This window comes from Equus quagga, chromosome 15 (genome assembly GCF_021613505.1).
Source record: "Equus quagga isolate Etosha38 chromosome 15, UCLA_HA_Equagga_1.0, whole genome shotgun sequence".
NCBI classification, from domain to species: domain Eukaryota; kingdom Metazoa; phylum Chordata; class Mammalia; order Perissodactyla; family Equidae; genus Equus; species Equus quagga.
In genome coordinates this window covers 44,461,717-44,477,234 of record NC_060281.1, presented here as the reverse complement: position 1 = coordinate 44,477,234, position 15,518 = coordinate 44,461,717, and the positions used below count along the sequence as shown (strand labels likewise).

Sequence of the window (15,518 nt, the reverse complement as noted above, 5' to 3'; positions counted from 1 at the left end):
TACATAGGAGGCAGTCTTCCTTTTTCATCTGGGTATTAAAACTGTATCTCTTATTTTAATCATTTTACATCTTTATCACTCTCTCCTCAGTGATTTCATGTTATCATCGGTTGATCTGGTCATGCTAAGCATCATTCTTCCCATCTGTTCCTATTAATACTTCCTCCTTTAATTTCTTATTACATGCGATTGAAATGATGTAAAAACTGATATTTTCAGTCTATTTTTCTTTCAAACGCTGGTATCCTGATTTCTTTTTTACCTCCGTTTCTCTTCAGTATAGCTGCGAAAAGTGATGAAACTTGCAGTAGTTACAAAATAAGTCAGTACTCATTGAGCAGCCACTCTTTTCCATCAGTGCTAGGCATTGATGGCTAACCAGGCGGGATGAAACAAAGAAGCAGTGCGTGAGTGTGTAATTGTGGGTCTTGCTTCATGGTCCCTTCCTAAGTATAGCATGTTCATTTTTGCATAAATTTGCTCCAAAAATTTCCTTTGTACCTTTCACATCTTTACTCCCTCAGCATGTTTTCCTGTTCCTAAGTCCTTGTTTCCTCTCCTTGTCATCCTAAAGACATCTTTTTCAGATTTATTCTTTATTCTGTCAAATATCAGTTTTAGATGGTAACAATATTGATAACTGCTCTTATAGTAGGTAATGATTTGCAAAATGTGTTTTTATTCTGTGTTCTATAGATTTAATTTGAAACAGCAATTCTGTTTGCAAAAGGATTCTTAAAAAAGATGGTATATAACAAATAAAAGTTTTATTCTGCTAGTCCATTTTTTAAAAACTGATTGTTCTGTGGTTGAATTTCCTTCCTTTCATCTTTGGCCAGATATAATGAGGGACTTTTATGTTATTTCCTACTTTGTCTTTAGTGTACTATATTTTCCAATAAAGAAACCCAGACTATTGTTAGGTCTGCTACTCTTTAATGAATCATTGGATTGGAAAATAACTCATTATATCATCAGGCAGAGATACGTTCCTTTATTTGCATGTAGATAGTGAAGATGAATAATTTATCAAATGTTATTAGTGCAAGCTGCATATTACTGAAGTCTCAGCAGGGCATAATGAAATTTGTCTCATGCTAGTATGAAAATAGCATGCCTTTGCATAGTCATTATTGAACTTTTGGCATTTCTCAGAGAACTATTATGTTATCTTGCCAGTCTTCCTCCCCTCTTCATTAACTGGACTTTTGATTGAAGAGTTCAACTTATCTTGAAAATCTGTGAAATCTGGAACGCCAAATGCTTGTTTGATTCTAGCTATGTTTCTCCATCAGAGCAAGAATTTCCAGAATGAGTGAAGTACTTAATGTTTCTTATTAAAGTGATTAGTGCGAAAAGGCTATGACTGATGGTTTTAGTACGTCTGGTCATGGAAAGCTGTCTATACAAGAGATATTTAAGCAGTGTATTTTCTGAAATGAGCAATGATGAAACGTATATAATTGCTTAGAATCTTATATTTGCATTAATTATGTATTTGAAGTTAATTTAAATAATTGCTTTTAAAAAGTTGGCTTTGATTTGTTTGCGGCATGGTTGTGTGAGGAGGTCAACAAATCTCCCCACGAGCAACAATCAAGCTGGACAAACGGTCAAAACAAACCATTCCAGCACTCTGGAAATTGACTAAAAGCATTCAGCAAACTGAAAAGTGTTTATTCTTGAAAACAACTGAACTTTGGATAAGAACAGTGTGAGTCTGTGGTGTTTGTGCCTGGGGCTTTTCCCGTTTTCCTTTCCCAGATCTGTGGGCAAGGTTGTTCAACCAGGGCAGAGCAGGCTGTGAAAACCAGCAGCATCACTGCTACTCCCAAGATAGCTCAGTTGATTCAGAGAACTGTCAGTTAAAGTGCAGATTTTTATGGCAAGTGACAGGGAAGATCTGTGCCTCTACCCACTTGAAGTTGCAGGCTTGTTTGGCATGAATAGTAGATGTGCGGACTAGCCATGGATTTAACAGGGACTTCTGGGAGGCGAGACAGAGGTGGGATGCTTGATAAGTTTTCACAGACTGTAAGTTGACTGGAGGTTGTGCACATGCACAGTGGAGAGTGCATTGGGCCCAATCCACCGCTACTTATCTGCCTGCTGAAGCCTGCATTCACATCCTGAGAAGATGAGAGAGGACCCAGGAAAGCCCAGGAGAAAGTAAAAGGTGGGACAAACTTGAAAATGGCCCTAACTTTGAATGCCCTCACTGGCTCGTGCATGGATCTGTCAGCATATAGTAGGAATCTTACTGATTGAAGGTGTTTGAGTGAATATGTGATCGGTCTTTGACTTAACAAAAAGCTATGCAGATATAGAGTTGACTGCTGGGAAGTTGTGCTTGGGGCTGGGGTGATGGGGGGACTAAGAAGAGAGATCAATGACCATTCATTGTGGAGAGTCAGACTTTGTGGATTTAGTCCAGGTAGGTTACTAAACAAAAACTGCAACCTTCGGGGAGAAATTTGAATTAAGAGTTGCTACAGTATATTACCTAAAATTTCCAGTATTTAAGAAAATATTATGATATGTGCAAAGAAACCAAGTATAATCATATTCAAAGGAAAAAAAAGCAGTCACTACAAATTGTCTTTGAGTGACCAATAACGTTAGATTTAGCAGACAAGCCTTTAAAGAACGAAGTGAAACCATGTTAAAAGCATTTAAGGAAAGAATGACAGTGACTTGAATATAAAATCACAGAAAGATAAAAATTATAATAAAGGGGGCCAGGCCAGTGGGTGGTGCAGCAGTTAAGTTTGCATGTTCCGTTTGGTGGCCTGGGGTTCTCCAGTTTGAATCCCAGGTGTGAACATGGCACCGCTTGGCAAGCCATGTGGTAGGCGTCCCACATATAAAGTAGAGGAAGATGGGCATGGATGTTAGCTCAGAGCCAGTCTTCCTCAGCAAAAAGAGGAGGATTGGCAGCAGATGTTAGCTCAGGGCTAATCTTCCTCAAATAAATAAAATAAAGTGTATTTGTAGAAAATTTTAAAAAAATTATAAAAAAGCACCAGTAGGAAATTTGGAGTTGAAAAGTAGAGTAACTGAAAGGAAAGATTCATTAGAGGATTTCAGGTGCAGATTTGAGATAGAGGGTAGACCAAGAGAAATTGTGCCATCTGAAGAACAGAAGAAAAATGAAAAGGGTGGCAAAGACTTGTGGGACAGCATCTAGCTCACCAACAAGTGTGTTATGGGAGTCACAGAATAAGAGGATACAGAAAAAGTCCAAAAAAAAGTTTTAAAACTGTACTGGATGAAAACTTCCCAAACTTGATGAAAAACATTACTTTATGCATCCAAAAATCTAAATTAATCCCACATAGGAAAGTCACACAGATCCACACCACAACACATCATAGTCAAATGGTTGAAAGAGAAAATCTTGGCAGCATAGGAGAGAAATGACACTTTATGTACAGGAGAATAACAGTAAGATTAGTAGTTGATGTCTCAGCAGAAGCAATAGAGGTCAGAGACAGTTGACTGATATATTCAGTGCTCAAAGAACAGAACTGTCAACTAAGAATTCTATATCCAGCAAAAATATCCTTCACAAATGAAGCAAAATGAAGACATTTCCAAATAAACAAAGCCTTTGTTGCTATCAGATTTGCTTTACAAGAAATACTAAAGAAATTTCTTCAGGCAGAAAGGAAGTGATACCAAATGATAATTCCCAGCAGGAAATGAAGAGTGCCAGAAGTGGTAATTATGTGGGTAAAAATATAAAGTACCCTATCATATATATTTTTCGCTTCTTTAAACAAGCATACAATTGTATGAAACAACAATTATAGCACTGTATTTTTGGGTTTATACAACTATATAAATATGTGTGACAATAATAGCACAAAGGAGAAGGAAGGAAAAGATATGGCACTGGGACAATTGAGTATCCCATATGTAAAAAAATGAACTTAGACCTTTACTATATACAAAAAGTAACAAAGTAGATCCTAGACCTATTTATAAGAGCTAAAATGAAAACTTCTAGAAAAAAATGTAGGCAAAATCTTTGTGTCCTTGAGCTAGGCAAAGAGTTCTTAGATATGGTACCAAAAGCAAGAGCTCCAAAAGAAAAAAACTGTTAAATTTAATTTCATTAAATTAAGAAACATTTGCTTTTTATAAGATACCATTGTGAAAGTGAAACTATAAGCCACAGACTGAGAGAAAATGTTTACAAATAATATATCTGATAAAGGTCTTGTAATCAGAGTGTATAAAGAATTCTTACAACTCAATAATAAGACATACACTCCAATTAAAATGTTGGCAAAATACTGACGTGGACATTTGTGTTAGTGAGGGTTCTCCAGAAAAACAGAACCAATAAGGGGTGTGTCTGTGTATATAAAGAGATGTATTATCACATATTGGCTCACACCATGAAGGAGGCTGAGAATTCCCATTGTCTGCTGTTGACAAGCTGAAGACCCAGGAGAGCGGATGTGTAGTTCCGGTCCAAGCGCAAAGGCCTGAGAATTAGGGGAGCTGATAGTGTAAGTTCCAGGTCTGCAACTGGGAAGGCACGAGACCCAAGAAGAGCTGATATTTCAGTCTGAGTCCAAATGCTGGAAAAGGCCAGTGACCCAGCTCAATAGGCAGGCAGGAGGAGTTATGTCTTACTCAGCCATTTTATTCTATTCAGACCTTTGATTGACTGGATAAGGCCTACTAATGTTAGGGAGAGGAATCTGCTTTCCTCAGTCACTGATTCAAATCTCAACTCATCCAGAAACATAATCGCAGACACACCCAAAATAATGTTTGGCTAAATGTCTGGGCACCCTGTGGCCCAATCAAGTTGTTACATAAAATTGACCATCACAACATTTTACCAAACAAGACATACAAATGGCTAATAATCACATGGAAAGGTGTTCAACATCGTTAGTCATTATGGAAATGCGTATTCGTTCAAACCACAATAATATACCACTACACATGCATTAGAATGGCGGTTGTCAGAAAAAAGCTACAATGTGAGGACTTGGCAGCTATGTGAAGAAATTCAAACCCTCATACACTGCTGGTGGGATATGAAATGGTACCACCACTTCGGGAAACAGTTGTTGCTTGTAAAGTTAAATATGAATTTACCACATGACCCAGCAATTCTGTTCCTAGGAATCTGTTTGAGAGAAATGAAAACATGTCCACATGAAGACTTGTATATGAATATTCATAGAAGCATTATTATAATAGGTATTAATTGGAAAAAATCCAAATGTCTATCAGCTGATCAACACATTAGCAAAATGTGGTGTATTTGGTATGAAAACAGGATCGACTATAAATAAGCTTGAAGGAATTTTTGGAGTGATGGAAGTGTTCTAAAGCTGGGTTATGATGATTGTACAACAGTATAAGTTTATTTAAAATCACTGAATTGTATACTAACAATGGGTGAATTTTATAGGACATATATCAATAAAGTTATTAAAAATATGTACATATATAAACAGCAAATTACAAAGTCAGTATAGAAAATAATTGGGGAATCTGAAGGAGATGGAAGTTCTTTATACTGTTCTTCCAGTTTTTCTACAACTCTGCAATTAAGTCAAAATTTCAAATTTATAAAAATTTTAATGGCTCCTAGAAGTGGTCTGACTTCTTTCTGTACTGTGTTTATAAAAATAAGTTCAAGAACTTTTGTTTGTTCTTAAAAATCCAACCCTAAAGTATCATTTTATCTCAGCTTTTTTAGTCTTCTCTTTTTTGATTTACTGTTTGTTTGAGTAGATAATCTGCTTTTGCACTTTTTTTTTCCTGTAGTGCCTTTGGCCTGCAGGCCTGGGACCCTTCCTGCTTCATACGCTTATCTAGTCTGTGCTGGGAGCGTTCTTACCTTGTGGAATGATACCCTGAGGATATTTCTGTTTCTCTCGTCTGTGCGGTATAAATGTGCAAGTATCATAAGCAGAGCACTTTTAACTGTAGGATGCGCGCACAGCTGTTTTTCCCTTTGGCAGTATTCTTAGGTTCAATGATCACATCTTCTCTAGGTTGTTTTGTTTGTTTGTTTTCATAAAGGAAAAGGTAAATGCAGACATTAACACATTTGTTGAGAACAGTAAATTCAGGTGACGTTGTGTGACTCACAGTAATGTCTGTTTATATGCTTTGTTTGAAGGTCACTCTGTGAGATTGCTGGGTCAGAAAAAGGATAATGGAAAACGGTTGGGGGGAGCGCCATTGGATTTGCCAAAGATTAGGAAGAATCCACTGATAGAAATCATTTCCATCAACACTGGGTAAGCTTCTCTCAAAGTTACTCATAAAATATTCAACATACTTCATGAATTCTATTTTTTTTTCCTGGTCATGTGACATAGAAAAGTAGTTGAATGTTTTTGTGAGAAAGAAAAATCAAAAAGCTCTAAAGCACATGAATATAGTTCCCTCTAAGATGTTCCCTGTATGCAGATTACACTTATATTTGCAGCAAGATTTTATATCTTTGATTATTTTTACTTCTCCTTTTTGGTAATAAACATGGATTTTATTTTCCAGCTATGCCCTTAGTTAAAATCTTTCTAAAAAGAATATTTCATTCTCCGGAGTGGTTAATATCCCATCATCTCTGACTGTTTTTTCAATAGGCTTATTGTAAATATTGCCAAGATACTAACCATGTTTTGATTACTAACTATCTGAAATGCATGTTTTAAAATGTTACTCTTATGAGCTTTAAACTGAAAATAAATATCGTGACTGAATATCAAGTACTCTTAATTTCCGTGTGAGTCTGAAGTTCTGCCTGACTATAACTCTTGATGTAATTATTCATGCTTGGTTTTATTTCAATTTATTGAATTTGGTTCCTTTAAATTATGACTCCATCTGAAAAAGTTATTTCCCACTTTAATCTGTATTATTGTAGTCTGAAAGTTTGATGAAACCAAGGCCTTCTGTTCCTTAAGTCGCAGAGAGTCCCTCCATTCGTACAGCTCCCTGGTATCTCCCACAGATTTAAGTTGTCCTGCTCCTTTTCAATTTCATCTTTCTTCCCTTTTTTTATTCTTCTTTTTTTAAAAAAAAAACATTTTTATTTATTTATTTATTTTGTTGAGGAAGATTAGCCCTGAGCTAACTACTGCCAATCCTCCTCTTTTTGCTGAGGAAGACTGGCCCTGAGCTAACATCCATGCCCATCTTCCTCTACTTTATACGTGGGACGCCTGCCACAGCATGGTGTGCCAAGCGGTGCCATGTCCGTACCTGGGATCCAAACTGGCGAATCCTGGGCCGCCGAAGCAGAACGTGCACACTTAACTGCTGAGCCACTTGGCTGGCCCCTGTAATGCTGTTTACTGGACCCTTTCAGTTCTTCTTCCTTCAGATAGTGCATTGTGTTTTGATTTTTCTTTTTCTGGTGAGCAAGATTGGCCCTAGGCCAACATCTGTTACCAATTTTCCTCTTTTTGCTTGAGGAAGTTTGTCTCTGAGCTAACGTTTGTGCCAATCTCCCTCTATTTTTGGTATGGGGGGATTCCACCACAGCATGGCTTAATGAGCAGTGTATAGGTCCATGTCCAGGATCTGAACCCCTGAACCCCAGGCCATGGAAGCAGAGTGCGTGAACTTAACCACCATGCCACTGGGCTGGCCCCTGTGGGGTTTTTTTGATTGCTGAATTCCTATATAAAATTGCAGCATCCCTACATTTGCTCCCCTCCACATTTGCCTTATTTACCTCTGTAACACTTCACACCATTGAAATAAACATATGTTCATTTATATTGTAATCATCTGTCTCCCCTCACTGGCATGCCATAAGCTTTATGGTGGTAAGGAATTTCAACTCTCTTGTTCACCATTGTATCCTTAGTACACGGAAGAAGGTACACAGTAGGGATTTAATACGTATTTACTTATTGAATGAATGAATCATCAAGTTATGTAATTTGAAAGTTTAATGGGATTATGTTAAATTCTCTTTACAGTACAGATTGCCTTGCCAACTGGACAATAACACTTGGAGTTTGACTAAGCATACTTTCTCCTGGGCGATGTCTTTAGAGGGACAAAGTCAAAACGTTTCTGAGTACCTCTTTTTTTTTTTTTTTTTTTTAATATGCAGGACTGATCAACCCCTTTTTGGCTAGACACATTCCTTTAAGTATATCAATATTTTAGGGTCTGTCAAACCCTATTAGGATCCATTTGGTCTCTGCAAGGTGACTTTACAGCTACCTTTGACCTATTGAGTGTCGGTTTTAACTCTTTGTTTTCAAAGATGCTTTATTTTTCTCGTCTCTGTGTACTTCTCCATTTTGTTGCTTCCCACCTCACACTCGAGTATTTAGTCATACTGAACTACTTGAAATCCTCAAGCTCAAGATTCTTTTCTGTCTTCAGGCCAGACACAATTCTATGAAATGTGTATTTTTTCTTGTATTTTATCCTCACAACAGCCTTATGAGATTTTTTAATAGATGAGGAAACTAAGGTACAGAGAGGTTAAGTGACTTCACATTGTTGTGCAGCTAGTCAGTGACTGAGACTTATCTGTTAATTCCTGTCAGATATTTTGTGGGTTCAAAGGAACAAACGATTGTCCCCATTGTGGTCGACAGAGAGGGATTTTGTGGGAGCAGAATAATCTTTGCATTGTAGTGACATTTGAAATATAGAGATGTATGTAATTTCTATTGCTGCTGTAACAAATTACCAGAAATTAGGTGGCTTAAAACGGCACAGGTTTATTATCTTCCAGATCTCGAGGTTGGATATCTAACATGGGTCTTACTATGCGAAAATCAAGGTGTGAGCAGGGCTGTGTTCTGTAGGCTATTGGGGAGAATCTCTTTTCTTTTTCCAGCTTCTGTAGGCCACCCACTTGTGGTCCCCATCTTCTATCTTCAAAGCCAGCAACATTGTGTTTCTTTGTGTGTTTCTTCCATGGTCACATGTCTCTCCCTCTGACTTTGTCTCTCTCTCCCACTTTTAAGTGATTACATTGGGCCCACCCAGATAATCCAGGATGCCCTCCCTATTTTAATGTCAGCTGATTAGCTGCCTGAATACCATCCGCAGCTTTAATTCCCATTTGGCGTGCAAGATTCCAGGGCTTAGGTTAGGTATAAGAGAAGATTGTAGGTAGCGGAAGGAATGAACAAAGGCATGGAACTGGACCGTATGAATTGTCTATGGAGAAGATACTTTTCTCCAATTTGTGTGGAGTTTCCAGTATATGTAAGGAAAAGTGAGATAAATTGTCTTTTGTCTAAAGAATCTACTTGCCCCAGGATGAGAAATTACAATTAATTCAGTTGGTAAGGGAAAGGAGAGCCAGTGAAGTCTGGGACAGAAGTGAGACATAATCATAGCTAGGCCTTGGGAAGATTATTCTGCTGCCACCTTGTAGTGTGGGTTGGAGTTGGAAAGTGGATAGAGCGAGACTGCTTAGGAGGCCCTTATAGCAACCCAGCCAGGAAGGTTTGAGAGCCTGAGTGGGAGTTTTGGGAATGAAAAGCAAGGGTGGCAGAGCTGTGTAATGCTGAATAAGATGGGCTTTGGCACACTCCAGTGGGGTTATTTATAACCGTGGATTTAGAAGTTAAAAAGAATGGTTGGAGATAGAAATACAAGCCCCAAAAGAGAGTGAATGAGGTCCCTGAAGGTGAGTGGTCAATGCCTGTGTATAGGAAATAGGAGGAGACAGAGAAGTTATACATGACATAAAAGTTGTCAGAGATGAAGGTTTTATGAATATGGAGTGTCACACTACCAATTGCTTCAGACTCCTTAAGGAGAAATGATTTTGGAAGACTGGGAAAACTAGAAAACAGGTTAGAAATTAGTTTTCTACAGGTGGATTACTCTTTGGAGGAGTTCGACTATAAAGTAAAAGAAGTGATCTTTGAAAGTAGAAAAATTTTTCTATCTAAGCTTATTTAGAGGCAGAGGGGTAAGGATTTGAAATCCAGTGACAGGAGAAGCTGTTTATCCAGATTACGTACACGGTTAGAAAGGTAAGCGTTGGAAAGGAAGAGGGACACTTTTGTGCTTCCTTAGCGATAGGAGTGAAGGATGACAGTGCCAGTGTAGAACTTACCGCTTCATTTTTCTTCAAAGTCTTGACCCATTTAATTCAGAGAAAGCTATTCAGCTTCTTCATGCTGTCAGGCAAAAGAGAGGATGGAGTGTTCCGTGTTATGTCTCTTATGGTTTAGTTAATATACTACAGTCTCTTTTCTTTTTTTTTTTTGAGGAAGATTAGCCCTGAGCTAACATCTGCCGCCAATCCTCCTCTTTTTGCTGAGGAAGACTGACCCTGAGCTAACATCCATTCCCAGCTTCCTCTACGTTATATGTGGGACGCCTGCCACAGCATGGCTTGACAAGCGGTGCCATGTCTGCACCTGGGATTCAAACCGGCAAACCCCGGGCCATCGAAGCGAAACGTGCGCACTTAACTGCTGCGCCACTTGGCCGGCCCAACATTTTGTTATCTTTCTGATTCTAATGGTTAAAACATGAAATAGTTATTATCCAGATATAATCAGAGTACATTTGAAAATGTAATTATTATGTACATGGCACATTACCAGGTATTGTAGTAGATACTGTGATATATGCAAAGATAAACATTTCCCAAGTCAACAACAGAACTAATCGAAATAATCGACTGAAATAATCCAAAACATGGAGCTATAAACACAGTGTTAATTGCAGCTCCTGTTTGGGGAGGATTTGGATCTCATTCTATTCCATAGTCTGGGGAATGCTTTTAAGTCCTGGTGTGACACTCTTTCCAGGGGTGAGGGTACCCAGCAGTGACTCCTGAGACCTCTGAATTTAAGACCCGTGAGATACTCAGATATCCTTTCACTGCCCTTCTATGAGATGCAGTGGCAGCAACACAGTGAGAAGGTCATCGTCTCCTTGACCTGTGTCATCAAGCAAGACTGCTGCCACTGTCGGTACACACATGCCATGGTCCGTATACCAGGGAGTCAACATGTGCATGAACAGAAGAAGTGAGCTGAGGGTGAGAAGCTCAGTTTTTGTCAGGGAACCCTATTTGTGTGATTGCCTTACTTTTTTCTAGTAGTGACTGTGGAGACAGAAGGAGAATATAAGCCTCAAATGCTGTCTTTTTTTTGTTCTTTTTTTGTAAAGATTTTATTTTTTTCCTTTTTCTCCCCAAAGCCCCCCGGTACATAGTTGTATATTCTTCATTGTGGGTCCTTCTAGTTGTGGCATGTGGGATGCTGCCTCAGCGTGGTTTGATGAGCAGTGCCATGTCTGCGCCCAGGATTCAAACCAACGAAACACTGGGCTGCCTGCAGCAGAGCACACGAACTTAACCACTCGGCCACAGGGCCAGCCTCCATCAAATGCTGTCTTTTTATGTTACTCTTAAATTGTAGCTTTCAGAAAATTACAATCTATAAAAAAACTATTTTTAGAGATACTTAATTAAAAGTGCTCATATAAAGCTTGAATTAAAGTTCTGAAGAGATCCTGTTAGAAGTTTTAATATAGGTGATATCATACTTATAGTAGGGTGAATCTTTTTAATATTTTGGGGGGATAAAATTTGGGACACTTTATATTATAATCTCTTTGAAATGACTACATATTTAGTATATACAATAATGATTCATTGAGTCCTTATATCTTAGCATGGTGTCAAGAAACAAGATATTCTTATTTTTTTGGTTCGTGCTGTACTATTGTTCAGATGTCCTAATTATATAAACCATGGCCGTATTCTGAATCTGCTCTTTTGGGAATAGCTCCTGCTGCCTCAGTACCATCCACAGAGACAAGTGTTAGAATATCATGAGGGGGTCAGCTCCATGGCTGAATGGTTAAGTTGGTGTGTTCCTCTTGGTCAGCCCAGGGTTCGCTGGTTCAGATCCTGGGTGTGGATCTATGCATTGCTCATTAAGCCATGCTGTGGCAGCATCCCACATAGGAGAACTAGAATGACTTACAACTAAGATATATAACTATATACTGGGGCTTTGAGGAGAGGGAAAAACAAGAGGAAGATTGGCAACAGATGTTAGCTCAGGGCCAATCTTCCTCACCAAAAAAAAAAAAAGAAGAAGAAGAAGAAGAAGAAGAAGAAAAAGAGAAGACTATCATGACACCTTTCTCTAAGAGGCAATATTTCAAGATAAAACATTTTCCAAAAAGAATTCAGCAAACTTTATAGTCATTTACTTAATTAAAAATTATGGGTCAATATCTTTTTTTTATATATTAGGCCCAGTGACTGCAAATTAACCTAAGCCAATTTTGTCATGTACAACTCTTAGGGATTTTTTTGATAGACACTAGTAGCTACCAGTGAGGATTAGTTGCCTCCCTACAACCCAGCTGTCCGGTTATAATGAAAGCAAGTCCCAGTCCAAAATCTGCGGTAAGAATTTATTGAGCAAGCTGGCACAGTCCAGCTGCTCTTGTAAGCTTGGTAAAGTCCTAATTCTTTCTCCTTTTGGTTGATTAAATCAAACCTTGCATGAAAGTTTGACTTGAACCAGATGAGACAATATTGTCAGCCTCAGGCAACTAGAATCTTCTACCCAATGTCTGGAGTGAGGGGAGGGGAGGAACCAAACCAGAATAATATTCTTAATGGTCCAAGCCAGTGCTACCCAAAGTGTGATCCATGGAACAATGTGGGGTCATTAACTATCGGTGGCTGGTCTGTGACAGGTACAGAAATTGAGAGTGAACATTTTAGGAACTTTTAAGGCAGTTTAACGTTGCTGCAGTCATTCATTTCCGCTGTATTTTACAAAAATATTGGCTTACGAGAAGTTGGAAATACGTATCCTGATCTGTCTCTGTAGATATTTGAGAAACACTGGTCTTGGCTAGTGTGTTGCAAGATTCTTTACCCTCTTCTGGAAGATATTTTAGCCAATCCACTTATCTTGAGTGCCACTGATTTCACTAATGAGATCCCATTTCTACTATCTTTTATGCTATTAGTTAACCATTTGTGGTTAGTAGTTAACCACTACTTTCACAAATGAAAACTTATTTCTGTTATTTATTCTGCTAATTTGCAAAGCCTCTGCTGTTGACCAAGGATAAGGATAAAAAGACAGCTAAAAGATACCAGTAATCTCTGGAAGCTAGTCTTTCTGATTAAATAGTAGCAAAGAGAGACTGTTCTCAGAGTTGTAGCTTAAAATAACTCACACGTTTTCTATTATGGTCTCTACATTAAATGTTTTCAGAAGTAAATTGTGGAAGTCCTCACGTGGCCCATGTGAAACCTGGGTCTGGAGGGTGTAGCTGTTCTTTCAGCGCATCCCCAAGTGAGTAGAGCGCTTCTTACCGTTCTTGTTCTTCTCTAAGCTTTTGGAGGCCAGGAGCCCCTAGTCGTGAACCTGGAATATGGCACCACCCTGTTCTGGAGAAGGCAAGAGTCCGTGGTCTATTGGAGAGAGCTCTGCGCTTAGGGATTTGGAGTATGGACACCGTTATTTTCTAGCCCTGTGACTCACATCAATTAGTTAACCTCTTGGAGGCGATCTCTTTTCTAACATGCACACATGCTGCCTCCCCTCTGTGTGGCCTGACACATTATGGGCACTTTAGTAGGTTTTCCTTAGAATTTTGCTATTGCTATATCCTATACCAACATTCCCCAAGACCCCTTCTCCCCTTCCTTTCTCTTCATCCTTTGTATTGTTTAGGCAAGAAAGTTACTAGTACTAGAATTTAAGGTTACGACTTTATCTAATTCATCAGCTCATCAGTCCTCTACTTCATTCGTTCAGTTTTAAATGAATGTTTGACAAACTTTTAAAACAATTAATCTCTCCCACAGCTATTAGTACAGTGTCTTGCTCACAGTATTCGCTTCACAAATATTTTAATATTTCAGTGACAGCATTGTTGATTAAATGCAAAAGATTTTTTTGGCTGAGCTATAATATAATTCTAATTACTTCTGTCTTGCAATAGATGATTGTTTTGTAGAAAATAAGAATTTCTTAATTTGGACTATGAATGAAGTGAAACTTATCTGAAACAAATGTGTGAAATTGAAGTATTTATGGCAGTTTTGAATTTGTTACATTTTTACTTTTATCCAAAAACTAATTGTCCTGAAATTTGCAGTTTTGATAACTTCAATGAAGTCCTCAAACACCTTATTTTCACTTAATTATTGTACAAATGAAATTTTAAAGCAATCTTATTATAAAAATGTATTTGGGAAAGATCATCCGTAGCAACAGTGGATGGCACTATTGGCTCATACCTGTAAAGTATTTATTATTAAGTTGTAGAACTTTCAATTCTGGTTTAATAAATACCTTCAAGTAAGTGGCCCAATTAAAAACTTTAGGCAGAAGTAGAATGGAGATTTAATCTTAAATTTTGCAAATTCTTCTTTATGTAATCATTATTTTATATAAACTTTGAAATGAATATATAACTTCTTAGTAATTATATAAGAAGAAATAACTGGTTTTAAAAAATCATTTCAAGGGTCAACCTGGTGACATAGTGGTTAAGTTTGTGTGCTCCACTTTGGTGGCCTGGGGTTCGCAGATTCAGGTCCCGGGCACAGACCTACACACTGCTCATCAAGCCATGCTGTGTCAGCGTCCCATGTACAAAGTAGAGGATGATTGGCACAGATCTTAGCTCAGAGACAATCTTCCTCAAACAAAAAGAGGAGGATTGGCAACAGATGTTAGCTCAGGACCAGTCTTCACTAAAAGAAAAAAAAATCATTTCAAATTCTAGCCTGTTAAAGGATATGCCATTGCTCTAAATAAAAAGTGCATCTTGCTTACTACTTTTCTGGTAAACAAAATTTAGTTTGAGGAGGGGAGAATAACTTTGAATTTGGATATAAAAGCAAAAATTTAGAGGTACTCAAGTTTAGATACATCCTTAAAGAAACCCTAGATTAAAGTTAATTGAGTAGAATGTTTAAGACTTTCTTCGGAGTAGTTCATAGATTGTATGGTGAGGATATACATTAAATAGTTATAGATGCTTTTACAGTTTAGAAAGTTTATTACTTTATTTCCTATATAAAAGTCTTTTATGTTTACTCTTTAAGAAAACTAAAGAGAGCCAGCCCTTATGGCCTAGCGGTTAAAGTTAGCATGGTCAGCTTCAGCAGCTGGTGTTCCATCCTTGGACATGGAACCACACCACTCGTCTGTCAGTTGCCATGCTGTGGTAGTGGCTCACATAGAACTACCAGGACTCACAACAAGAATTTACAACTCTGTACTGGGGTTTTGGGGAGGGGGGAAAAAGAGGAAGATTGACAGCAGATATTAGCTCAGGGAGACTCTCCTAGCAAAGAATAAATAAATAAATAAAATTTATTTCCTAAAAATAAAAAAAAACCCTAAATAACCCTGTGTGTTGGTATTCATTTATTCGAAAAATGGGATTGAACTTTTGTAAAGTGCAGAGGGTAGAAAGATGCATTTATTTGGTATCTGCCTTTGAGAATCCCACAGGACAGAGGGTGAAACAAACACAGGACAGTTGAATTC

At 38.0% G+C, this 15,518-nt stretch overlaps 1 protein-coding gene across 10 annotated transcripts in view; it reads left to right on the top strand.

Annotated features, from left to right (window-relative positions):
* CDKAL1 (CDK5 regulatory subunit associated protein 1 like 1) overlaps positions 1-15,518 on the top strand; it is a 611,046-nt gene that overhangs the window by 189,398 nt on the left and 406,130 nt on the right. For all 10 annotated transcript variants that reach the window (XM_046640830.1, XM_046640826.1, XM_046640831.1 and 7 more), the window contains exon 8: positions 6,155-6,275. In XM_046640830.1, the coding sequence (XP_046496786.1) occupies positions 6,155-6,275 (121 nt within the window). The remainder of the gene's footprint in view (positions 1-6,154; positions 6,276-15,518) is intronic.